The sequence below is a fragment of the Hyperolius riggenbachi genome, chromosome 7 (assembly GCF_040937935.1).
Source record: "Hyperolius riggenbachi isolate aHypRig1 chromosome 7, aHypRig1.pri, whole genome shotgun sequence".
Classification (NCBI taxonomy): domain Eukaryota; kingdom Metazoa; phylum Chordata; class Amphibia; order Anura; family Hyperoliidae; genus Hyperolius; species Hyperolius riggenbachi.
In genome coordinates, this window is record NC_090652.1 from 190,445,715 (window position 1) to 190,473,246 (window position 27,532).

General features: G+C 45.5%; 1 protein-coding gene across 1 annotated transcript in view; it reads left to right on the forward strand.

Moving 5' to 3' along the window:
• Positions 1–27,532, forward strand: part of COL3A1 (collagen type III alpha 1 chain) — a 2,242,195-nt gene that overhangs the window by 1,752,444 nt on the left and 462,219 nt on the right. Inside the window, exons 38-40 of the mRNA XM_068244947.1 lie at positions 374–427; positions 9,991–10,152; positions 10,422–10,529. Of these exons, the coding sequence (XP_068101048.1) occupies positions 374–427; positions 9,991–10,152; positions 10,422–10,529 (324 nt within the window). The remainder of the gene's footprint in view (positions 1–373; positions 428–9,990; positions 10,153–10,421; positions 10,530–27,532) is intronic.

The window sequence follows — 27,532 nt, forward strand, 5'->3', positions numbered from 1 at the left end:
GCACCTTCTGAACTGGCCACTAAAACTCCAGACTCACTGTGGTCACATGACAGTGAGCCTGGAGCTCTAGTGACCAGTTCAGAGGCTGCACAGGACACTAGAGGATGCAAGCCAGAGCATTCTCCAACATGCCTTCTGCATTTGCCCACATGCTCCAATGCTCAGTCTGCATGGGGGACTCTGGCAACACACTGGGGGTTGGCCAATCAGTGGGGCATAGCTTTTGGCCTATTTTTAGGGCAAAAGTGAGGGGGTTGGCGTCTGGCCGCCGGGAGATGTTTTCTGTGTGTATATATGGTTGATTTGCAGCCAATAGAAACAACTCATGTTTACAGAACTTCTATTTACACATCTACTGTTGTTTATCCTACAGGGTACTGCTGGATTCCCTGGTGCTCGTGGTTTACCAGGACCTCCTGGGCCTAATGTAAGTTTATTATTCTAATCTAGCTAAATTGTAATAAAAATGTCTAAATACACTGTATGGTCAAACTATATCTTAGTAAAATGTTAAGTAAATTAATGAATAATAATAAAAAAAACAAGGAAAAAAACTAATTACAATATACAGTATATCTACGGAGAGAAATTAAGCTGCATCAGCTGTGTTATTTGCATGTAATACTTAAAAACATGCTGCAGTATATGATCATTCAAGAGATAGATACAGTACAAATAAGCGACTGTAACTCACTCACAGATACAGTATCTGTCTGAAGAAGAAAAACAAAATATTGTATGATATTTGGAGGTTGCACACTTTGAACAGTTATTTGATGTAGGTAAGGGAAGAAGATTTACAATGTTAATTATTTTTATTCTATAACCAAACAAAACTAAAAATCAAATAATAATTAAATATGGCAATAACATCAATTGTATCTACATTAAGGCCCGGTTCATATCTACATTTTTTTAAGAAACGTAACCAGAACGTATACTGTACAAACGGAACGGATGTGAAAGAATCCAATGTTAACCTCTTGGACCATTCACATGCGTCCGTTGGTACGGATACGTTCCGTACATTCCGTTCCCTGGACCAAAAAATGCATCAGGCTCTAATTTTCCAAAACATTCTGCCCAGCAAGAAGCTAGGTGCGTCTTTAAGTGGGGGGTAAATCTATTCGCAAACAAAAGAAAACGTAGTCCCCCTTATATTTATGATAAATATAGTACTCAAGCCACAGTAGTGCCCAAAAATCAGTTCATATTTATTAATTTATTCAAACAGCATCATGGTTAAAAGCAATTAAAAACAACAATAAGGATCCCCTGACCTCTTGCCATCCGTACTCCTTTGTAATATAATACAATCTATTCAAGATCTACTCAGTAGAATTGGGACCCGGGGTTGTCAGTACACTGATCCAAATATAGGAATAATGAGAAACCAGCCACTTACTAATAACAATAAGAAAGGTTGGAAATGCTTAGTGACTGTTTCAGTGTAGCCGACAATCCGGGGAACCAAAAATACAAAACACAGTGCAGCAAATACTACTGGTTTGGAAATGTGCAAAGATGCAAGTATATAAAGTGCTGTGCAATACAATTCATATAGGGTCATTCCATAGACAGTAAATGTGAACAACAATATATATGTGCCATAACAGTTCATAAAGTGCCAATGCAATGTCCAATGGGGACTGTAAACAATAGTTAAATATACATGACAAACAGTACAAAAAGAAACCCAGTGTAATACGAAACAATAAAATGAAAAATGAGGAAAGTAACCCCAAACAAACAGACACAAGTTACCACGTGTAATAGACCATAACCAGCAGTTAATCAGAAAAGAGTAGAGATATCATCAGGTATTGAAGACATTAATAACCTAACTGAGCAGATCTTACCCTCGTATAGGGAAAGAGATGGGGCCGTGGGGATCCAGATCCTACCGGTTACGCCAGAAGCTACCTCAGGTAGGATCTGGATCCCCACGGCCCCATCTCTCTCCCTATACGAGGTTAAGATCTGCTCAGTTAGGTTATTAATGTCTTCAATACCTGATGATATCTCTACTCTTTTCTGATTAACTGCTGGTTATGGTCTATTACACGTGGTAACTTGCGTCTGTTTGTTTGGGGTTACTTTCTTCATTTTTCATTTTATTGTTTCATATTACACTGGGTTTCTTTTTGTACTGTTTGTCATGTATATTTAACTATTGTTTACAGTCCCCTTTGGACATTGCATTGGCACTTTATGAACTGTTATGGCACATATATATTGTTGTTCACATTTACTGTCTATGGAATGACCCTATATGAATTGTATTGCACAGCACTTTATATACTTGCATCTTTGCACATTTCCAAACCAGTAGTATTTGCTGCACTGTGTTTTGTATTTTTGGTTCCCCGGATTGTCGGCTACACTGAAACAGTCACTAAGCATTTCCAACCTTTACTATTGTTATTAGTAAGTGGCTGGTTTCTCATTATTCCTATATTTGGATCAGTGTACTGACAACCCCGGGTCCCAATTCTACTGAGGAGATCTTGAATAGATTGTATTATATTACAAAGGAGTACGGATGGCAAGAGGTCAGGGGATCCTTATTGTTGTTTTTAATTGCTTTTAACCATGATGTTGTTTGAATAAATTAATAAATATGAACTGATTTTTGGGCACTACTGTGGCTTGAGTACTATATTTATCATAGATATAAGGGGGACTACTTTTTCTTTTGTTTGCGAATAGATTTACCCTGGATCGATGATCCTAGTCCTTAGAGATGATTGTTCCTTATATGGTATGGCTGTTAGTGGATTGAACTAGACAGTCAGGTTTTGGGCTCTAATTTTGAAGGTATATTTAGTATCTTTAAGTGGAGGGGGGGGGGGGAGCTCAGAGTCCTAGGTAGAATTCAAGAGTCTCACCGCCGTGGGGAAGAAAGTGTCCCTGTGCCTTGATGCCCGGAACCTCCGCGCTGATGGAAGCTGACTGAAGAACCGATGGCCTGAATGTGACGGATCATTGGCAATCTTCTTCGCTCTGGACCCCATCCTGGAGTTGTGAATGAGTTCCAGTGAGGGAAGGGGTTTCCCAATTATTTTCTCAGCTGATAACCCTCTGTAATTTGTACCTGTCACTGGCAGAGGCTCCAACCTATGAGACCAGGATGGAGGAGCCAGAGGACTGACTCAATAGTGACAGCGGAGCAGTGAAAAATGGCGCCCCATTCACTTACATTATCAAACGATATTTATCATTTTAAACGTAAAAAAATGGTGCAGACCTTGTGAAGACCTTGTGAACCTAATTTATCGTTTTAAATCCTGCTTTTTTTGTCCTGCCTGAACGCTATTTACCATTTTAAGCCCTGCTTTGCTGTCGTTTGAAAATATGTCTGCCCGTTGACATTCACGTTTAATAGCAAAGCCCCCTTAAAAGCTAAAAACACCAAATTTTCAGGTTATGTTAAGAAGAACAGTGGGAAAAAAAAGGAAAAAAAATTCAAAAAGACCTCCTACTTTTTGAGAATATCAATTTTAAGGTTTCAAAGGAAAAAAGTTACATTTAAATGCGTAAATAACAGTTCTTTGTGAAACAATTCCCGACGACTTTAGCAGTTAACAGCAAAGGCCCCTTACATCCTAGAAACACCAAATTTGCAGGATATGTTAAAAAGATAGTGGGAAACAATATATTTTTTTTTATTAAATTTTTTTTGTTTTGTTTTGTTTTGTTCAGAGTGTGGGAATTTTTTTTAAAAAAAATTATGTGAGGCTTCAGTCTTTCTGCAAAAAAAAGTTTTCCCGTCCTCCTTGTGCTTCCGGTGATAGAGAAGCACAAGGAGAAAAAAATAAACTCAAAGTGGCCATCTTGTGGCCAAATAGTAAAACTACATCTATATATATTTTACATTAAAATTTACACATATAATAACATTAAAATTAACTATTTATTTCTCACACCAAAATATTACCCAAATAAAATTTTTAATGGAAAAAAAATTTACAATAAAAAAAAAAAAAAAAAAAAACGAAATAGTTACCTAAGGGTCTGAACTTTTAAATATGCATGTGAAGGGGGTATACTATGAACATTTTTTAAATTATAAGCTTGTAAATAGTGATGGACGCAAAACAGAAAAAATCCACCTTTATTTCCAAATAAAATATTGGCGCCATACATTGTAATAGGGACAAACCGAGACAAACGGGTTAATAAAATACATAGGTTATTAATTATGGTAGCGGGGATTATTTTAAAGCTATAATGGACGAAAACTGAGAAATAATGATTTTTTTCCATTTTTTTCTTATTAATCCTGTTAAAATGCATTTATAAAAAAATAATTCTTAGCAAAATGTACCACCCAAATAAAGCCTAATTAGTGGTGGAAAAAAACAAGATATAGATCAATAAATTGTGTTAAGTAGTGATAAAGTTATTAGCGAATGAATGGGAGGTGAAAATTGCTCTGACGCATATGGTGAAAAATCGCAGCGGGCTGAAATGGTTCAACGGTGCCATTTTTCACTGTACGCAGTGGCAGAGTAGAAGGACTTAAGAAGTTCTTGGGCCATGCCAAACATCTTTAATTGACGCAAGAAGAAAAGTCTCTGCTGGGCCTTCTTTTGGGTTGAGATAGTGTTCGCTTTCCAGCTCTGGTCAGCTCAGCAGATGCAAGTTTATCACCTTGCTTCATGAAAGAACTAGCCCTGATAGGGGGAGATTAGTGTTAGAGATGTCGCGAACCCGCGGATTTTTGTTCGCGAACGCGAACTTGCGAAAATGGGCAGGCAAACTTTCAAAAGTACAAACACTAATTCTGCCCACAAAAGTGATGGAAAATATGTTTCAAGGGGTCTAACACCTGGAGGGGGGCATGGCGGAGTGGGATACACGCCAAAAGTCCCCGGGAAAATTCTGGCTTTGACGCAGAGCAGGGTTTTAATCCCTAAAGGGAAAAAATCACATTGCATTCCTAAATTGGAGGCCTAAAGTGCTTGAAATCATCTTGTGTGTGTATACATCAATCAGGTAGTGTAATTAGTGTACTGCTTCACACTGACAGACCAAACTCACTGTGTAACGCACGGCAAACAGCTGTTTGTGTAGTGATGGCCATGCTGGACTGGTGCACACCATGGCGAGAGTGCAGGGCATGGCGGTTTTCAAGCCCATATGGTCAGGCTAAAGGTAGCTCAATGACAGAACAACAGTGACTGAGTGTCCAGCTGATCGAATTTGCTCTGTCCACAATGAAGCAACAACCTTATTATCTTCTTGGATCAGGTGTGCCCCCCAACACACTCATATAGCCGGTCATTGCTAAATTGTGATACGCAACGCAAGCGCCTTCACCGCGGCAAGGTAATGATCACGAAGGGGAATTGACACATGTACGTGCCTTTTGTTTTGTTGTTGCAGCCGCAATACAGCCAGAAAAATAAGGCAGGCATGTACACGCATCAAAAAAATTATTATAGCAGCCGCTGCTAGTAGCGGCCTTAAAAATGCAGGAATGCACCTGAAGCCTGGTGGTGGTGGCGGAGAAGGCAGTCAAGCGGCCTGCAGGCAGAAATGCTGTGTGGGGACAGACTTAGTCTTTTGGCAGGCCTGACTGTGCTTTGCAGACCAGGCATCTGTGGTCAGATGGTCCCTTGACCCAATGCTGTGTGCCAGAGATGACACCACTTGCCTTCCAACATCACGGTACAGTTTAGGTATCACCTTTTTTGGGAAATAATTGCGGCCTGGTATCTTCCACTGCGGTGTGTGGCTTTGCTTTTGTGTGCTGCTTTTCCTCAGGTGGTCATCCCATTGCAGTTTGTGCTTTTTCATCATGTGCCTTCATAAGGTTGTTGTCCCTACACGGGTCTTGCTCTTTCCACGGCTCAATTTTCGGTGGCAGAGAGTACAGATGGCATTGCTGTCATCTGAGGAGGACGCACAAAAAAATTTCCACACCGCAGAGCCCTGGGATGATGGCACTTTGGTGATGGCCGCCAACGGAGTGTTAAGTGGGGTGCCAGAATCAGAGCAGGAGGAGGAAGATATGTCACGCTTCCATGCGGAAGCTGAGAAAGATGAGGTGTTCTGTGTTAAATAGTCAACTACATCCTGACAATATTGGGGGTTGATAGCACGTGCCTTCTTCTGAACACTGTACTTTGGTTGAGAGCTGCACGAAATTTACGACAGCACGACCTCGAACAGACCTGCCGGGTGGCCTGCCTCTGGCTCTGCCTCTAACTGTTGTTTTGTCCATATTGGGGGGGATGAAGTGAAAGGTATGCATTGACTTGACTAATACAATGTGCAGTCACACAGATGCAGTTAAAGGTATACACTGACTGCTGGTATAATACAATGTGCAGTCACACAGGTGCAGTGAAAGGTATGCAGTGACTGCTGGTATAACAATGTGCAGTCACACAGGTTCAGTGAAAATGGATGCACTGACTGCTGGTATATAAAACAGCGTGCGGTCACACAGAAGCAGTGAAATGTATGCAGTGACTGCTATATAAAACAGCGTGTGGTCACACAGGTGCAGTGAAAAGTATGCAGTGACTGGTATTATAAAAATTACTGCAAAGTAGGGTGTGCATAATTATTCAGCTCCCTTTGGTCTGAGTGCAGTCAGTTGCCCATAGACATTGCCTGATGAGTACTACAACAACAGCAACAACACCATGAAGTCCAAAGAACACACCAGACAGGTCAGGGATAAAGTTATTGAGAAATTTAAAGCAGGCTTAGGCTACAAAAAGATTTCCAAAGCCTTGAATATCCCACGGAGCACTGTTCAAGCGATCATTCAACAATGCAAGGAGTATAGCACAACTGTAAACCTACCAAGAGAAGACCGTCCACCTAAACTCACAGGCCGAACAAGGAGAGTGCTGATCAGAAATGCAGTCAAGAGGTCCATGGTGACTCTGGACGAGCTGCAGAGATCTACAGCTCAGGTGGGGGAATCTGTCCATAGGACAACTATTAGTCATGCACTGCACAAAGTTGGCCTTTATGGAAGAGTGGCAAGAAGAAAGCCATTGTTAACAGAAAAGGATAAGAAGCATAAGAAGTTTCATCCACATGTTTGCAGTTTGCCACAAGCCATGTGCGGGACACAGCAAACATGTGGAAGAAACTGCTCTGGTCAGATGAGACCAAAATGGAACTTTTTGACCAAAATGCAAAACGCTATGTGTGGCGGAAAACTAACACTGTACATCACTCTGAACACACCATCCCCACTGTCAAATATGGTAGTGGCAGGATCATGCTCTGGGGTTGTAAGGATCCCTCCTGTTACATGTTCTGGACAGTTCTGGCTTATCTGCTTGCATTCGGTTGTGCATTCGCAATAAGTCTCATTGTTAAGCCGCATCTACACGCGTAGATGCGGCCGCGATGTTCCTTATCAATCGAGCCGCTGATGCGGCTCGATTGATAAGATCCGACAGGACGGATCTCCCCACCGCCGATTCCCTGCTCGCTCCCCGGGAGGGGACAATGGCAGGGAATCGAGTGGAAGATTAGCGGCGCCGCGCAGGGACTTGCGGGAATCGAGCGGGTATTGATTCCGGCGAGCGGTGACGCGGCGGGGACGCGGAAGAGGCGATCTGCCGGCTAATCGAGCCGCCGGATCGCCGCCTCATCTACATGTGAAGATGAGGCTTAATTTGCAATCACTCTGCAGTTCTGGGCAGCTCAGGATGCTGTCATCATTCCACCAATTGCTTGGTGCAGCTGAGCTGCGGCCAGATAGCCCTGGATTTCCTGCAGGCATGTTGTTACATAATACTGCATGTATTTCTAATGGGAGTCCTTTGCGTTCACAGCCAGCTAGCAAATGGTAATCAAGACAGCTCAGGAGTGAATGATTACCATTCAGCTGTGTGGGAATTTGCATACCTTCATCCATTGGCTGATGCCAGCATAAAAGTCTGCCTCCCATTTCCTACCCGGCCCGTCATAGCGTTCAGCTCTCTGAGTTGTCGCTGGGTCTATGCTGTGAAAGTTGTTATTGTAAATGTATAATGCCTTGCTCTGTATTGTCATGTCTGCTGGATGTTTGCTGACCTGCGGGGGTCAGTGAAATCCTTCTGATCCTGATAGTTAGATTCTGCCAGCACCACGTTGGTGACTGGTAGTATTCCTCCTAGTCTTGTTCTTGAGGACAAACTATAGCAGCGGTTGCCATTAGTTTGCTCCTACCTGTTAGTCTTGTCTATCTCAGTGTGAATGTTGCCGTCGCTGAAACAGTGATTAGATTGGCTGAGCATTCCATCTGTCTGTCTGTTGTCTGTCTTGTTAATTATCATTACTTGTGCTTTAGCTAGTTCTTGATAAATATGTATGCAGACTTGCTAATATATTAAGTATCCATTAGTTGAGTCGTTTGTTATTTTCTTTATTCGAGTTATGGAGATTTTTCAGTTAATGTGTTAGCTAGTCAGTTTAGCACGTTTCAGTAGGTGGCGCTTATCGTGACCACCCGTGCTTAGCTAGCGTAGTTGTGTTGCTATTAGTTACGTTCTTTCCTGTAGTCTTTCCTGTGTGTATGCTTGCTGGTGACTTTTGTTAGCCTGCTTGCTCTGCTTCTGTGGACGTGACTGTGAGCTGCGGTTGCTACTAGTTACGCTCCTATCTATAGTCCTGTCTTGTATCTGTCTGAATGCTTGCTATCGCAAGAGCAGCGCAACATTGCACTGCGCTGCCATTGCGTCTTATTTGTAGCGATATCGGAAGCCCAGAGCTGCAGTTGCTCTGGGCAGCATGTGTAGCCTCTTCCATTATCCAGCTCTTAGCCTTGTTGTGCTGGGTGGTCAGAAAGTATGACCCCCCGGCATTACAGGGGTGCTTCTCTTCAGCAGGGACAGGGAAGATGGTCAGAGTTGATGGGAAGATGGATGGAGTCAAATACAGGGCAATCTTGGATGAGAACCTCTTGGAGTCTGCAAAAGACTTGAGACTGGGGCGGAGGTTCACCTTCCAGCAGGACAACGACCCTAAACATAAAGCCAGGGCAACAATAGAATGGTTTAAAACAAAACATATCCATGTGTTAGAATGGCCCAGTCAAAGTCCAGATCTAAATCCAATCGAGAATCTGTGGCAAGATCTGAAAACTGCTGTTCACAAACGCTGTCCATGTAATCTGACTGAGCTGGAGCTGTTTTGCAAAGAAGAATGGGCAAGAATTTCAGTCTCTAGATGTGCAAAGCTGGTAAAGACATACCCTAAAATACTGGCAGCTGTAATTACAGCAAAAGGTGGTTCTACAAAGTATTGACTCAGGGGGCTGAATAATTATGCATGCCCCACTTTGCAGTTATTTTTTTTTTTTTTTTAATGTTTGGAATCATGTATGATTTTTATTCCACTTCTCACGTGTACACCACTTTGTATTGGTCTTTCACGTGGAATTCCAATAAAATTGATTCATGTTTGTGGCAGTAATATGACAAAATGTGGAAAACTTCAAGAGGGCTGAATACTTTTGCAAACCACTGTATTTGGCTGGTGTTGGTTCCGCCCACTTTTTCTAACCCTAACACACAATTACTCCATTACCTAGTTTGTGAGCTTTGCGGTCTTTGGCATCAATAATTTGCATTGAAATAAAACAAATCTGATTGGCTGTGGCTCCACCCCCTTTTCTGAATTTGAACCCCAGTCATCCAATGACCAACTGTACCAGGTTTGAGGCTTGTGCCATTAACAGTGCAAGAATGGCAGCAATTAAATATTCCCTTGAAAATCAATAGGTGAACTTTGATTGGCTTTTGTAGGCTCCACCCACTTTTCTGAATATGAATCCCAGTCACCCAGTGAACAACTGACCTTACCATTAACAGTGTAAGAATGGTTGCAGTTTACATTTTCCCAGTTAAATTTGTATTTGTCTCCGCCCACTGATGACATCTTTCAAGATTCTCCTATCTATGAAAACTTTAAGCATGTCATATTTTGATAACCCGTGCTAGGTAAATTAATACATATGTTCTTTTTAATAATTAGGGCAATACTGGTCCTTCTGGTCCTCCAGGTAGCCCGGGAAAAGTTGGCTCTCCAGGTCAAGCTGGCAGTAATGGTCCTCCTGGTACTTCTGGTGATGCAGGCCCAAAGGGTGAACAAGGTCTACAAGGAGAAAGGGGAGCACCAGGAGTTCGTGGAGAAATGGTTAGTCATTCTTGAGCAATTTTCAGCAAATCTGTGAACAGAAAGATTGTAACGTGTGAAATTATGTATATGATTTTTTTTATATTGTGTGTATTTATTTTTTTATACTAACTGTCTTTCTTTAAAATTATGTATAATATCAATTTGTTAAATATTACCACAATGAAAAAATGTTGGTTACCTTGAATTGTACTTGACAGCATTTGAATAGAACTCTGAAAACTGTAATCTGAACTGTATTTTAATGTATCAACATATGTATTTGACAGGGTGTTCCAGGCCCTGCAGGCATTTTAGGTCCAGCAGGCTCCCGGGGCATTGTAGGATTACCTGGATTAGCTGGTAGACCAGGAAGTCCAGGTCTTCCTGGTGATAAGGTATGGAAAATGAAGCATGTGTTTTACAATTTGTTTAAATAGTTTTAACAATAATAAGATAAACTTATTTACATGCAAACTGTTTTTGTGTAATACCAGCTTTACAGCTTCAAATATTCTGTTGCCTTGTTTTAGCATACTTTATTGTTGTGTTTACATGCCTAATAAATTATTTTTGTAATCATGGGGTTAAAGGATACCCAAAGTGACATGTGACATGATGAGATAGACATGTGTATGCACAGTGCCTAGCACACAAATAACTGTGCTGTGTTCCTTTTTTTCTTTCTCTGCCTGGAAGAGTTAAATATCAGGTATGTAAGTGGCTGACTCAGTCCTGACTCAGACAGGAAGTGACTGCAGTGTGACCCTCACTGATAAGAAATTCCAACTATAAAACACTTTCCTAGCAGAAAATGGCTTCTGAGAGCAGGAAAGAGATAAAAAGGTAAACAGTTCATAGATTTTAGCCCTAGCAAACTTCAATGAATGTGTCATTGAGCAAAAACAATAAAACAGTTAAAACTTAAAAAGTAGATTTAAACATAAAATAAAACTGCAGAATATCTTAAAAAGTCATTTTTAGGAGAAGGAAGATAGATACAGTCATTCATTTAATTAGTTTATTTTTGCTTTGGGTGTCCTTTAAGGGATTTGGACTGAATCATGATGGTGGGGATGGCAATGTGGTAGTCACTTCATAGTTTAGTTTGTCTACAAGTTACATAAAACTGCACTGTGCTTTCATAGCAAGACAACCTCAGTACTGTGACAAATGTCTTGTAAATGACTTATTTCTCCAAATATGGACAAAGGTACACTGACATAAGGACTTAGCTTAAAGATACCTATTTTTTTTTTTGTGTGTAGAGGCTAAGAGCCAAAGTCTTAGATTATACACAAGGGTAGAGATGGCCCAAATGGTTCGCCGATGAACCGATTCACGCGAACTTCGGTGGTTCGCAGTGAACCGCAAACTATATGCGAGTTCGACCCCGGGCTAGTAAAAAGGGCGCACAGAGATAGTGGACGAAAAGGGCGCCGCCATAGACTGCAATGCAAAATATCGGCTATTCTGCGCCCAACAGGAAAAAAGGGCGCCTGAGAAATAGCGGTTACAGGGATTGTGTTAACAAAAGTTTTCATTTACAGGATAAGGTTTATAACAAATATCATTTACAAGTTCGTTTTGACTTTGTGTTATACTTATTTTACGTTTAAATTTCGCTTATAGGAGTTTTACGTTTTTTTATTTTCGTTTTAAAATTTCGCTTACAAAACTATAACCACTAAATTTTTGTTTACACTTATTTTATCATTTATAATTCGTTTTCATATGTATAATGCTTAAATACCGTTTGTCAACCTGATTGTATTAGAAATACATCGCTTTTGGTATTAACTTTGTATTTACACTTATAATGCGTTGATTATAGTTACTAAAATATTGCTTTTAATATTACTGCTATTTTAAGATTTCTAATGCATACATGATTGTAAGGCTATCTATTGTATATATATACATATATATATATATATATATATATATATATATATATATATATATATATATATATATATATATATATATATATACACCTTTTTCTACTTATAATATTATTAATGTATACGGGATTTTAAGGCTAGTTATTCTATTAGAAATATATAAATTATTTTATTCATGTTATTTGTAGTGAAGTATTTTAAGGATTAAATATATTATTGTTTATATGTGTTTAGCGTGTTTGTGCGGTGGGGATGGTTAGGTTTAGGCATTACCAGGGGGGTCTAGGGGGTTAGGGATAGGTACAGGGAGGGTTAGGTGTAGTTACAGTGCAATATACACCACCAGGGGGGTCTTAGGTTTAGGCACCACCAGGGGGGACTTAGGTTTAGGCACCACCAGGGGGGTCTTAGGTTTAGGCACCACCAGGGGGGTCTTAGGTTTAGGCACCACTAGGGGGGGTCTTAGGTTTAGGCACCACCAGGGGGGTCTTAGGTTTAGGCACCACCAGGGGAGTCTTAGGTTTAGGCACCACCAGGTGGTCTTAGGTTTAAGCACCACCAGGGGGGTCTTAGGTTTAGGCACCACCAGGGGGGGTCTAGGGGTTAGGGAAAGGTACAGGGAGGGCTCTGTATGAGAGTAAGGTTAGCTATAGTTACAGTACAATATATGTAATATATACAATTTATTACATTATGTGTATTTACACAAAGGGGGGGTCTAGGTGTTAGGAATAGGGATAAGGAGAGATATCTGTGACCCTAAAGTTAGGTATAATTGCAGTAAAATACCTGTAAAATCTACCATTCTATTACTATGCTTAATACAAGTGTAAATATCGTTTTTGTTATAGATGCTATTTGACGTTTCATTTCAGAATTCGTTGGCTGTTATAGACGGTATTTTGCCATTTCATTTCCGTTTATTTAACCTATTTAGCACTACATTATCGTTTATAACCTCTTAAATGAAAAATATGGTTTTGCATTCAAACTTACAATTTCAGCTATACCCCGCGCCCTTTTTTCCAGGCGCTCTTTTTTGATACACGCAGTTCAACCCGCCCCCTATACTACATCATTAGGCTCAACTTTGACCCTCTACATCACAGTCAGCAGACACATGGTAGCCAATCAGGCTACACTCCCTCCTGGAGCCCCCCCCCCCCTTATAAAAGCGAGCGTCGGCCATTTCCATCACTCGTGTGGCTGCAGTAATTAGAGAAGGGAGAGGTTGCTGCAGAGACATTAGGGAAAGCTTAGTTAGGCTCTTGTTAGGCTTGTTAGCTTGCTCTTTGCTGATACTTATTGCTAAAAAGGCTCCCTCAACAGCTCTTTTGAGAGCTAATGTTGTTCTTGTGATCTATTTTTTTGTGTGTGTGTGTGTGTGTGTGTGTGTGTGTGTGTGTGTGTGTGTGTGTGTGTGTGTGTGTGTGTGTGGGTGTGTGTCCCACTGACACTTGCATATACAGCCCTGTCAGTCAGTCGCAGCTGGCCCTTGGCCCCTTGTAAATTCCTACTGTGCCACTGGCAGGCCCAGCACATTCAGTGCCTACCTTTTCACTGCAAGTGTGTGACAGCTGCACATTTGTAATACCAATCACTGCATACCTGTTCATGTTTACTGCACCTGCGTGACAGCAGCACGCGTTGTTATATACCAGTCACTGCACCTGTTCACGGTACCTGTGTGACAGCTGCACATTTGTAATACCAATCACTGCATACCTGTTCATGTTTACTGCACCTGCGTGACAGCAGCAAGCAGTGTTATATACCAGTCACTGCACCTGTTCACGGTACCTGTGTGTATGACAGCTGCACATTTGTAATACCAATCACTGCATACCTGTTCATGTTTACTGCACCTGCATGACAGAAGCACACAGTGTTATATACCAGTCACTGCACCTGTTCACGGTACCTGTGTGTGTGACAGCTGCATATTAATTTGTAATACCAATCACTACATACCTATTCATGTTTACTGCACCTGCGTGACAGAAGCACACAGTGATATATACTAGTCACTGCACCTGTTCACGGTACCTGTGCGTGTGACAGCTGCACATTTGTAATACCAGTCACTGCATACCTTTCACTGCACCTGTGTGACTGCACATTGTATTAGTCAAGTCAGTGCATACCTTTCACTTCATCCCCCCTCATATGGACACAACAGGCAGAGGCAGACCCTGAAGCAGGCCACTTGGCAGGTCTGTTCGAGGTCGTGCTGACGTGATTTCGTGCGGCCCTGGAACAAAGTACAGTGCTCAGAAGAAGGCACGTCCCATCAACTCCCAAGATTGTCAGAATGTGGTTGACTATTTAACACAGAACACCTCATCTTCCGCAGCCACCAGTGCTAGTCCAAGCATCACATCCGCTACATTTGACACTTTGCAGGAGTTATTTGGTAGGGAATTAACTGATTCACAGCCATTATTGTTACAACAAGATGAAGGCGCTAAGCAAGTTACACCACCTCATATGTCTAAGTTAGGCGACACTATGGACGTAAGGTGTGAGGAGTAGGTTGATGAAGTACCTGCTGTTGGTGCTATTTTGGAGGTGTCTGATACAAGCGAAACTAGGGAAGATGATTATGATGATGATGATGATGATAATACTGCCATGGATGCCACGTGGGATCCTAAAAGATGACCAAGGGGACAGTTCAGAGGGGGAATCAGAGAGGAGTAGGAGGAGACGAGTTTCTGAAAGAAGCAGGGGGAGCTTGTCATCCGAGCTGGTGGCAGTGTCCGGCACCATGTATCACCACCTATGGACAGCCAGCCAACATGCCATTCTACGTCAGCTGCTGACGCCACCATAGTGCCATCACCCCAGGGCTCAGCGGTGTGGACATTTTTTTGTGTGTCTGCCTCAGATATGAGCAATGCCATCTGTACTCTCTGCCACCAAAAACTGAGCTGTGGAAAGGCCAACACCCGCGTAAGGAACACTGCCTTACGAAGGCACATGGAGAAAAGGCACAGACTGCAATAGGAAGGCCACCTGAGGAAAAGCAGCACACAAAAGTAAAGCCACCCTCCTTCTCCTCTTCCTCCTTCAGGTGCATCATCTTCAGCCGCTTTCTCCCTTGCACCTTCACAGCCACCTTCCTCCACTCCACCTCTCACCTTGAGTGGTTCATGCTCCTCTGCCCACAGCAGCAGCCAGGTGTCCGTGAGGGAAATCTTTGAGCAGAAGAAGACAATTTCTGCCAGTCACCCCCTTGCCTGGCGTCTGACAGCTGGCTTGGTGAAACTGTTAGCTCACCAGCTGTTACCATATCAGCTGGTGGACTCTGAGGCCTTCCAAAAATTTGTGGCTATTGAGACACTGCAGTGGAACTGCAGTGGAATATACCAGGCCGCAATTATTTCTCAAAAAAGGCTATACCCAAACTGTACCATGAAGTTGAAAGGCAAGTGGTGTAATCTCTGGCACACAGCGTTGGGTCAAGGGTCCATCTGACCACGGATGCCTGGTATGCCAAGCACAGTCAGGGCAGGTACATTACTTACACAGCCCATTGGGTCAACCTGGTGACCGCTGGCAAGCAAGGAGTACGTGGCTGAGCAGCAGACCTAGTTGTGACACCTCCACGGCTTGCAGGAAGGCCTTCTGCCTCCTGCCACCTCCTCTCCTTCTCCTCCTACTCCTCCTGCTACATCCTCTTCGCTGTCATCCTCCTCCTCCTCCTTGGCAGTGCTACTCCACTGGTGCTGCAATCTCCTCTCCAGCTACACAGCCCCAGCTCCCCAGGGCCTATGCTGCATGCCAGGTATGACGGTGTCACGCCATCTTAGATATGACTTGCCTCAAAGCGGAGAGTCACACTGGATCAGCTCTCCTGGCTGCTCTTAACAAACAGGTGGATCAGTGGCTGACCTCGCATCAACTGGAGATTGGCAACATGGTGTGTGACAACGGCAGCAATCTCATTTCGGCTTTGAATTTGGGAAGATTGACACATGTACCCTGCATGGCACATGTGCTGAATCTAATAATGCAGAGATTTGTGTGTAAGTACCCAGGCTTACAGGATGTCTTGAAGCAGTCCAGGAAGAAGGTGTGTGGACATTTGAGGCGTTCCTAAACGGCCATGGCACGCTTTGCCGATATTCAGCGGAGAAACAACTTGCCATTGAGGCGCTTGATTTGTGATAGCCTGACTCGCTGGTTTTCAAAGCTCTGATGTTTAACCGCCTGCTACAACAGGAAAAAGCCGTCAACCAGTATCTCTACAACTACAGTAAAACGACATGGTTTGGGGAGATGGGGATGTTTTGGCCGAAGTCCTGGACACTCTTGCGAAATGCCTGCAGGCTCATGCAGCAGTTTGAGGAGGTGACAAACATGGTGAGTCGCAGTGAAGGCGCCATCAGCGACTTGATCCCATATGCTTTCTTCCTGGAGCGTGCCGTGCGTAGAGTGGTGGATCAAGCTGTGGAGGAGCATGAACAGGAATAGGAACAGGAGGAAGAGTTGTGTGATCAATTCTCAGCAGAACCAGATGTTTACTCAACACCTGCGGCAGCACAGGGGGGGGGGGTGGAGGAAGAGTCGTGTGGGGAAGAGGTGTCAGATGATGAGGAAGGTGGGTTTTTTTTTAAGGAGGAGGAGGTGGAAGAACAACCGCAGCAGGCGTCGCAGGGAGCTTGTGCTGCTCATTATTCCCGTGGTATTCTTCCTGGCTGGGGAGGAGGAGAATTTACCTGACATCACTGAGGAAGAGCAAGAGGAGATGGATAGTACATCTGCATCCAAATTTGTGCAAATGGCGTCTTTCATGCTGTCCAGCCTGTTGAGGGACCTCCGTATAAAAAAACTCAAGGGGAATTAGCTGTACTGGGTGGCCACGCTACTAGATCCTCAGTATAAGCACAAAGTAGCAGAAATGTTACCAACTCACCTGAAGGCAGAAAAGATGCAGCACTTGCAGAACAAGCTGGCAACTATGCTTTACAGTGCGTTTAAGGGTGATGTCACAGCACAATGGAATAAAGGTACCACTGCCAGCAATCCTTCTCCAATGTCCATGCAGGCAAGGACAGGACGCTTCAGCGATCTCATGGTAATGTCGGACATGTGGACATTCTTTAGTCCAACGCCTCCCCTTAGCTCTTCCGGATCCACCTTCCACCAACGCCTCAACCGGCAGGTAGCCGACTACCTGGCCTTAAGTCTGGATGTAGACACTATGAGCAGCGATGAACCCCTGGACTACTGGGTGCGCAGGCTTGACCTGTGGCCAGAGCTGTCACAATTTGCCATCAAACTTCTGTCTTGCCCTGCCTCAAGCGTCCTGTCAGAAAGGACCTTCAGCGCAGCTGGAGGCATTGTCACTGAGAAAAAAAGTCGCCTAGGTGAAAAAAGTGTTCAGTACCGCACCTTTATCAAAATGAATGAGGCATGGAGCCCGGAGGGCTACTGCCTGCCCAAAGACTAAGTCAGTCCCCACACACAGCATCTCTGCCTGCACGCCGTGTGACTGCCTGCCCCAAGACTAAGTTGTTCCCCACACGGCATCTCTGCCTGCAAGCCACTTGACTGCCTTCTCCGCCACCACCAACAGGGTCCAGGACTCCAAGCAGATTCCTGAATTTTTCTGGTGCGTGTACATGCCTGCCTAATTTTATTGGCTACACTGCGGCTGCAACAACAAAACAAAAGTCATGTACATGTGTCAATTCCCCTTCGTGATCGTTACCTTGCCGCAGTGAAGGGGCTTGCGTATCACAATGAAGCAATGACCGCCGGCTATATGGGTGTGTCGGGGGGCGGGGCACACCCAAGATAATAAGATCGTTGCTTCATTGTGGACAGACCAAATTCGATCAGCTGGACAGTCACTGTTGTTCTGTCATTGAGCTACCTCAGCCCGGCGACCATATGGGCTTGAAAACCGCTATCGCCTGCACTCTCGCAATGGTCCAGCATGGCCGTCACTACGCAAACAGCTGTTTGCGGTGGGTTACACAGTGAGTTTGGTCTGTCAGTGTGAAGCAGTACACAAATTACACTATCTGTTTGATGTGTACACATGCAAGATGTTTTAAAGCACTCTAGGCCTCAAATTTAGCAATAAAATGTGATTTCTGTCCTTAAAACGCTGCTGTGCGTCAAATCCTGATTTTTTTCCCAGGACGTTTGGCATGCTCGGTCATACAACCTACTATCTAAATGAATTTTACCTCCTTTTCTTGTCACTAATACAGCTTTCTTTTGGTGCTATTTGATTGCTGCTGCGATGTTTAGTTTTTATTATATTCATCAAAAATGACATCATTTTTGTCAAAAAAAAAAAAAATTATTTTCTGTGGTGACATTTTTCAAATAAAGTAAAATTTCTATATAAAATTTTGTCTAAATTTATTATGCTACATGTCTTTGATCAATAAATAGACACTTATTGGATTTTTTTTGTTTGGGTAAAAGTTATAGCGTTTACAAACTATGGTGCAAAAAGTGAATTTCCCCAGTTTGAAGCATCTCTGACTTTTCTGAGCACCTGTCATGTTTCATGAGGTGCTAGAATTCCAGGATAGTATAAATACCCCCCAAATGACCCCATTTTGGAAAGAAGACATCCCAAAGTATTTACTAAGAGGCATGGTGAGTTCATAGAAGATTTTATTTTTTGTCACAAGTTAGCGGAAAATTACACTTTGTGACAAAAGAAATAAATAAAAATAGTTTCCATTTCTGCTAACTTGTGACAAAAAAAATGAAATCTGCCACGGACTCACCATGCCCCTTTCTGAAAACTTTGCGGTGTCTACTTTCCAAAATGGGGTCATTTGTGGGGTGTGTTTACTGTCCTGGCATTTTGGGGGGTGCTCATAGAACTTTGGGCCCCTTAGCGCACCTATGCTGCAAAAAAGTGTCACACGTGGTATCGCCATACCCAGGAGAAATAGTATAATATGTTTTGGGGTGTATTTCCGCTAATTTCCGCGAACTTGTGACAAAAAATAAAATCTTCTATTAACTCATCATCAGGCATGCTCAGATGTACCAAAATTTGGTTCGGGTACATTCGCATTCGGGTCCGCATGACATTTGGATTGGAATTCGCCTTCGGCCATGAAATTCGCTTCAGATGCGGATTCGGTTCGGGTCTCGGTAGCAAAATTCGCTTAAAAATTCGTGTTCGGGAATTCGGATGCATTTTTTTTTAAAGGGAAATCACAGAAATAGCTGTAATTAAAAAAAAAAAAAAAAAAAAAAGTGACGTGTGGCATTGACAGCAGGCAACGTATTGTGTGGACCCTGGCGGTGGGACCACTGATAGCAGGAGCATGAATACAGCAGCAGTAGGAGGAGGAGGAGTGAAGTGTGGCACTGGCAGCAGTCAATGTATTGTGTGGACCCTGGCGGTGGAACCACTGACAACAGGAGCATAAATACAGCAGCAGTAGGAGAAGTGACGTGTGGCACTGGCAGCAGTCAATGTATTGTGTGGACCCTGGCGGTGGAACCACTGACAGCAGGAGCATAAATACAGCAACAGTAGGAGGAGTGACGTGTGGCACTGGCAGCAGTCAACGTATTGTGTGGACCCTGGCGGTGGGACCACTGACAGCAGGAGCATAAATACAGCAGCAGTAGGAGGAGTGACATGTGGCACTGGCAGCAGTCAATGTATTGTGTGGACCATGGCGGTGGGACCACTGACAGCAGGAGCATAAATACAGCAGCAGCAGTAGGAGGAGTGACGTGTGGCACTGGCAGCAGTAAACATATTGTGTGGACCCTGGCGGTGGGACCACTGACAGCAGGAGGCTAAATACAGCAGTAGCAGCAGCAGGAGGAGGAGTGACGTGTGGCACTGGCAGCAGTCAATGTATTGTGTGGACCCTGGCGGTGGGACCACTGACAGCAGGAGCATAAATACAGCAGCAGTAGGAGGAGTGACGTGTCTCACTGGCAGCAGTCAATGTATTATGTGGACCCTGGTGGTGGGACCACTGACAGCAGGAGCATAAATACAGCAGCAGTAGGAGGAGTAACATGTGGCACTGGCAGCAGTCAACGTATTGTGTGGACCCTGGCGGTGGGACCACTGACAGCAGGAGCATAAAAACAGCAGCAGTAGGAGGAGTGACATGTGGCACTGGCAGCAGTCAATGTATTGTGTGGACCCTGGCAGTGGGACCACTGGCAGCAGGAGCATAAATACAGCAACAGTAGGAGGAGTGACGTGTGGCATTGACAGCAGGCAACGTATTGTGTGGACCCTGGTGGTGGGACCACTGACAGCAGGAGCATAAAAACAGCAACAGTAGGAGGAGTGACGTGTGGCACTGGCAGCAGTCAACGTATTGTGTGGACCCTGGCGATGGGACCACTGACAGCAGGAGCATAAAAACAGCAACAGTAGGAGGAGTGACGTGTGGCACTGGCAGCAGTCAATGTATTGTGTGGACCCTGGTGGTGGGACCACTGACAGCAGGAGCATAAATACAGCAACAGTAGGAGGAGTAAGGTGTGGCACTGGCAGCAGTCAAGGTATTGTGTGGACCATGGCGGTGGGACCACTGACAGCAGGAGCATAAATACAGCAACAGTAGGAGGAGTAATGTGTGGCACTGGCAGCAGTCAACGTATTGTGTGGACCCTGGCGGTGGGACCACTGACAGCAGGAGCATAAATACAGCAGCAGCAGGAGGAGGAGTGATGTGTGGCACTGGCAGCAGTCAATGTATTGTGTGGACCCTGGCGGTGGGACCACTGACAGCAGGAGGATGAAACTCAGCGCGGCATAATATGCAGGTGCTTTATAAATAAAATAAATACATAAATAAATAAATACAGCAGTAAATTCATAAATAAAGAAATAAATACAGCAGTAAATTCATAAATAAAGAAATAAATACAGCAGTAAATTCATAAATAAAGAAATAAATACAGCAGTAAATTCATAAATAAAGAAATACAGCAGCAGGAGAAGGAAGAGGAGTCACGTATGGCAGCAGGCAATGTATTGTAATTCCCAGGTACCTCATGTCCTGCTCTCGCCGACAACAGGTGCCAGGAACGTGGCTTCAATCCAGGCCTGGTTAATCTTCAAAAATGTCAGTCTGTCCACGCCCTCTGTGGACAGACGAGAGCGCTTCTTGGTGACCACACCGCCGGCCGCACTGAAGCACCTCTCGGACAGCACGCTTGAAGGAGGGCAAGACAATACTTCCAGGGCGTACTGCGCCACCTCCCTCCAGATGTGCAAGCGCTCTACCCAGTACTCCATGGGGTCCCCAGACTTCGCACTGCCGGTGTCAAGCCCACTGGAGGACCCAATGTAGTCGGCCATTATCCGGGTCATGCACTGGCTGTGACTCTCAGCGAAGGTGGCTGCAGCACGCACCTCCTCTCTCGGCTGCTGTACCTTCATGTAGAATGCCTGCGTCAATGACAGCAGGTCTCCTGGGTGCCTGACACTGCTGCTGGCTGCAGGCACCGGCTGCTGTGCTAGCTGCTGGACAGGGAAAGAGGGGGTGGAAGGCGGGGGGAAGGCTTCCTCCAGCCGCCGAACAAGGATCTCCTGCAACTCCCTTGCTCGCTGCTCACGGTCTCTACCAGGCAGAAACTGATCACACCTCCCCCCCCCAGCCATGGGTCCAGGATCATGCTGATGCAGGCATCCTCCCTCGCTCGCATCCGCTTGACCCTGGGGTCTGTGCGTAGGCAACGCAGCATGTGTAGCGCCATGGGGAACAGGGTGGACCTTCCAACATAGACATCAGGGTCAGCCTCCTCCTCCTCCTCCTCCTCCTCTGGCCCCTGAGCCTCTTCCTCCTCTCTCCACCCTCGCACCACTGCTGCTGCGCTCCGCTGTTCCCCACCAGCAGCAACGTCCAGCACCTCCAACTCCTCTTCCTCATCCTCCTCCAGGGACTCAAATACCTGTGCAGCAGTGGACTGCGCAGGCGGCTGCTGTTCCAGCTGCTTCAGGGCCTACTCTCCAAATCCACCAAATTGCCAAATGCCCTGTCCAACAGACAAACAAAGGGCACCCACTGGCAGAGGGATGCCCGTTCTTCGCTCACCAGGTCGGTTCCCTGCAGGAAGGGAGCCAACACCAAGCAGACCTGCTGCATCTGCCCCCACTGTGGGTTGGTGAGGAGCTGGAGTTTGGTGGTGCTGCCGCCGTTGCCGGCGACAGTGGCATCATAGATGTACCGGTTGACAGGCCTCCTCCGCTCAACCAGCCGCTCCAACATCACCAGGGTGGAGTTCCAGCGAGTTGGCACATCTATGATGAGGCGGTGTCGTGGCAGGCCCTCCAGCTGCTGGATGTCTGCCAGTTTTGCTGCGGCAGCCGCTGAGCGGCGGAAAGCGCGCACAATTTTCCATGCCGCTTCCAACAGCTCCTCCATCCCCTGGTAGGTGCGCATAAACTTTTGCACCACCAGGTTCAGGACGTGGGCTAAGCAAGGGACGTGGACCAAGTCTCCCCTGCTGATGGCAGCCAGCAGGTTGGCGGCATTGTCGGACACCACCAATCCGACAGTGAGGCCTCTGGGGGTGAGCCACGTCCTCTCCTGATCCCTGAGGTACCGTAGCACGTTGGATGCCATCAAGGAGTTTTTCCCCAGGCTTTTCATCTCCAGCAGCACTTGGCAGTGGCGGGCCTTCACGCTGCTGGAGAGACGGTATCGCTTGGCGGCGGGAGCTGCTGCTTCTCCCCTGACTCCGAGCGGTGGCACCACATAGTGGGAGACTGGTGCCACTGCTGCTGCTGCGCCTGAGGGTGGACCTGCTGCTTCCTCGCTCGGGCTTTCCACCAGGCTGACCCAGTGGGCCGTAAAGGACAGATAGTGGTCTGTCCCAAAACGGCTGCTCCATGAATCCATGGTTATGTGGATCCATGCACTCACGGCGTGATTGAGCGTGCGGCCCACGTTCGCCATGGCAAACCGGTGCAGTGCTGGGATCGCCTTGCCACGAAAAATAGTGGCGGATGGGGACTTGCCACTCCGGGATCCCAACCTGCAGCAGCGCTCTGATGTCACTCCCCTCCTGCACAAATGTATATGGCAAGAGCTGGGAGCACATGGCCCGGGCAAGCAACCCGTTCAGCAAGCGGATGCGCCTGTTGGTGGGAGGCAGCACCTTGGTCACACCGGGGAAAGACTCGCCGAGCAGGGTCTGGCAGTGTTTGCCTGCACGGGAGGATGAGGAGGCCACTGTGGAGGGAGCTGATGAGGCCACTGAGGACTGGCTGCCCCACAAACTGGCTGGCATCACCCACAAACATATCCTGTGAGCCCGCCTCAACCAACTCCTCTATCCCAACATCCCCTGCATCACGCCCCTCCTCAGCGCCAACAACAAATTTCTGCACCTCTAACTACTCCTCCTCCTTGCATGGCCCCATCATCTCCAACTCATACTTCTCCAAAACATCCCTGTACATGGTCACAGTCTCAGGGGAGAAGAGCGTAGTCATTGAGGGCAGGCTGGTCGATGGGGTCACCGTGATCATGGCCTCAAGCGGTGGTGGAGGCCTGCTGTGGACCGGAGTGCTGGTGGTGGTGGCACTGGTCTCGCTGGTGCTGGAGGACTGGCTGGAAACGGTGGCTTCCTGCTCCGCCATCATTTCCACCACAGCCTGCACCTGACTCTCCACAATGGGCCGTGGGCGACGACCGGTCTCAAAGATGGGCGCAACGCGCTGCTGTTGCGCCTGTGCTCCCTCCTCCCTGCAGTCAGTGGCTGGCGGCGGACCAGTGCCAGACCTGCTGCTGCTGGCAGTGGCTCCTGCAATGGCGCTGCCTCTCCTGGTGGTGCCTCGCCCTCTACCTCTGCCAGTCATTATACAATGCACAAATCAATTAATAGTCTTGGGCAGGTGAAGGTCACAGGTCACTCACAACGGATGCTGGTGGTGGCCTGTGGTGTAACTATTATTTATTACACACAACAGATGCTAATAAAATCACACACTAACAGTGGGAAAAAATTAACTGAACGGGTACTAGTAGGCTAGTAGTAGTAGTAGTAGTAGACAGTAGTACGCACGCAGGTAGCTAACAAATCCCTAGCGTACTACACAATAACTAATATGTGCGGCGGACAGTTGGTGACAATTACAATCGGTCACACACGGTCAGACGCAATCAATAAATTCGGTCGGGCAGGTGACAGTCACAGGTCACTCACAACGGATGCTGGTGGCCTGTGATGTAACTATTATTTATTACACACACACAACAGATGCTAATAAAATCACACACTAACAGTGGGAAAAAATTAACTGAACGGGTACTAGTAGGCTAGTAGTAGTAGTAGTAGACAGTAGTAGTACGCATGCAGGTAACTAACAAATCCCTAGCGTACTACACAATAACTAAATATGTGCGGCGGACAGTTGGTGACAATTACAATAGGTCACACACGGTCAGACGCAATCAATCAATTCTGTCGGGCAGGTGACAGTCACAGGTCACTCACAACGGATGCTGGTGGTGGCCTGTGATGGAACTATTATTTATTACACACACACAACAGATGCTAATAAAATCACACACTAACAGTGGGAAAAAATTAACTAAACGGATACTAGTAGGCTAGTAGTAGTAGTAGTAGTAGTAGACAGTAGTACGCACGCAGGTAACTAACAAATCCCTAGCGTACTACACAATAACTAAATATGTGCGGCGGACAGTTGGTGACAATTACAATCGGTCACACACGGTCAGACGCAATCAATCAATTTGGTCGGGCAGGTGACAGTCACAGGTCACTCACAACGGATGCTGGTGGTGGCCTGTGATGTAACTATTATTTATTACACACACACAACAGATGCTAATAAAATCACACACTAACAGTGGGAAAAAATTAACTGAACGGGTACTAGTAGGCTAGTAGTAGTAGTAGACAGTAGTACGCACGCAGGTAACTAACAAATCCCTAGCGTACTACACAATAACTAAATATGTGCGGCGGACAGTTGGTGACAATTACAATCGGTCACACACGGTCAGACGCAATCAATCAATTCGGTCGGGCAGATGACTGTCTGTCACAGATCACAACAGATGTTTGCTGGCCTGTACACAGTCAGTAACTAACTAACACAGTACTGAAAATAATAAACTAACAGACTACAGCAGTACTAAATAAGTAACTAAACTAGAACTAGTACACAACTAACTAGAATCCCTAACCTACCTAAGCTAGTAGTAGGCAAAGGCTGCTCTAGGCTAGCAGGCCTAGCCTGCACACAGACTAACACACTAGCCTAGCACAGTATACACTAACACAAGCAGACTAAAAACAATCAAAATACACTCTAACTATAAATGAGTACAATAGATGTGTTTAGGAGGTGATTAGCAAGCAAAATGCTAGGTTTAGCACAAGAAAAATGCACTTGATCAGACGCAGCAGCACTGGAGATACTCTCAGTACCAGCAGTCACACAAGTGCGTGGCTCTGCAAGATGGCTGCCGCATTATATAGAGGAAGGGAGGGCCAGGCTCCTCTCCTCTGATTGGTTGCTAGGGTTGCCAGGTCCTCGGCTGGAGGACTTCTGATTGGCCCAATGACGTCATCCCCGAATCCCGAAGGCGAACCCGAACCCACTGCGCTATCCGGCCGAATTCTAGAGCATACATTCGGGAAACTTTGCGTTCTGGGTTCGGCATGATGCGGAACTCTTCGGGTTCGCATTCGGCAAACGCGGGAAATCACCCGAATTTTCGGGTAAACTTCGCATTCGAGGTCTTGCTGAGCACCCCTTGCGCATCATACACCTAACAGAATACCTTGGGGTGTCTTCTTTCTAAAATGGGGTCACTTGTGGGGTTCCTATACTGCCCTGGTATTTTAGGGGCCCTAAACTGTGAGGAGTAGTCTAGAAACCAAATGCCTCAAAATGACCTGTAAAATCCTAAAGGTACTCATAGGAAGGCCCCTTAGCGCACCAAGGCTGCAAAAAAGTGTCACACATGCGGCATCGCAATCTTCAGAATAAGTAGTTTAATGTGTTTTGGGGTGTATTTTTACACATACCCATGCTGGGTGGGAAAAATATCACTGTAAATGACAATTTTTTTTTTTTTTTTTTACACACAATTGTCCATTTACAGAGATATTTATCCCACCCAGCATGGGTATGTGTAGAAATACACCCCAAAACACATTATACTACTTCTCCTGAGTACGGCGATACCACATGTGTGACACTTTTCTGCAGCCTTGGTGCGCTAAGGGGCCCAAAGTCCTATGAGTACCTTCAGGATTTCACAGGTCATTTTGAGGCATTTGGTTTCCAGACTATTCCTCACGGTTTAGGGCCCCTAAAATGCCAGGGCAGTTTAGGAACCCCACAAGTGACCCCATTTTAGAAAGACAACACCCCAAGGTTTCCGTTAGGAGTATGGTGAGTTCATAGAAGATTTTATTTTTTGTCACAAGTTAGCAGAAATTGTTTTTTTTTTTTTCACAAAGTGTCATTTTCCACTAACTTGTGACAAAAAATAAAATCTTCTATGAACTCATCATACACCTAACAGAATACCTTGAGGTGTCTTCTTTCTAAAATGGGGTCACTTGTGGGGTTCCTATACTGCCCTGGCATTTTAGGGGCCCTAAACCGCAAGGAGTAGTCTGGAAACCAAATGCCTCAAAATTACTGTTCAGGGGTATAAGCATCTGCAAATTTTGATGACAGATGGTCTATGAGGGGCCGAATTTTGTGGAACCGTTCATAAGCAGGGTGGCCTCTTAGATGACAGGTTGTATTGGCACTGAAGTGCAGGAAGCGCAGGATGTTCTCAAATCGTGACCTGGACATGGCAGCAGAGAACATGGGCATGTGATGTATTGGGTGCGTAGACCAATAAGACCGCAATACATTCTTTTTGAAAAGACCCATGTTAAGGAGAAGGCTCCAAAAAATGTTACGTTCGGAAACTTGGAGTGGCTTCAGCAGAAAAGGCTGGGCATGGTAACTTCTTGGATTGGCGGTTGCATATTGTGTGGCATAACAGTTGGTCTCAGCCACAATTAAGTCGTAGAGACCAGCAGTGATCAGAAAAAAAAATTCTGTCACTGCGGTGGGGTGGGTGAGAGTTTGGCCGGGTGATCAGAAGCCCGCAGTGGGCAGATTTGGGCCTGATCTGATGGATAGGCATGCTAGGGGGTGACAGGAGGTGATTGATGGATGTCTTAGGGGGTGATTAGAGGGGGGAATAGATGCAAGAAATGCACTGGGGAGGTGATCAGGGGGTCTGAGGACGATCTGAGGGTGTGGGCGGGTAATTGGGTGCCCGCAAGGGGCAGATTAGGGTCTGGCGTAATGGTTAAGGGCTCTGCCTCTGACACAGGAGACCATGGTTCGAATCTCAGCTCTGCCTGTTCAGTAAGCCAGCACCTATTCAGTAGGAGACCTTTGGCAAGTCTCCCTAACACTGCTACTGCCTATAGAGCGCGCCCTAGTGGCTGCTGCTCTGGCGCTTTGAGTCCGCCAGGAGAAAAGC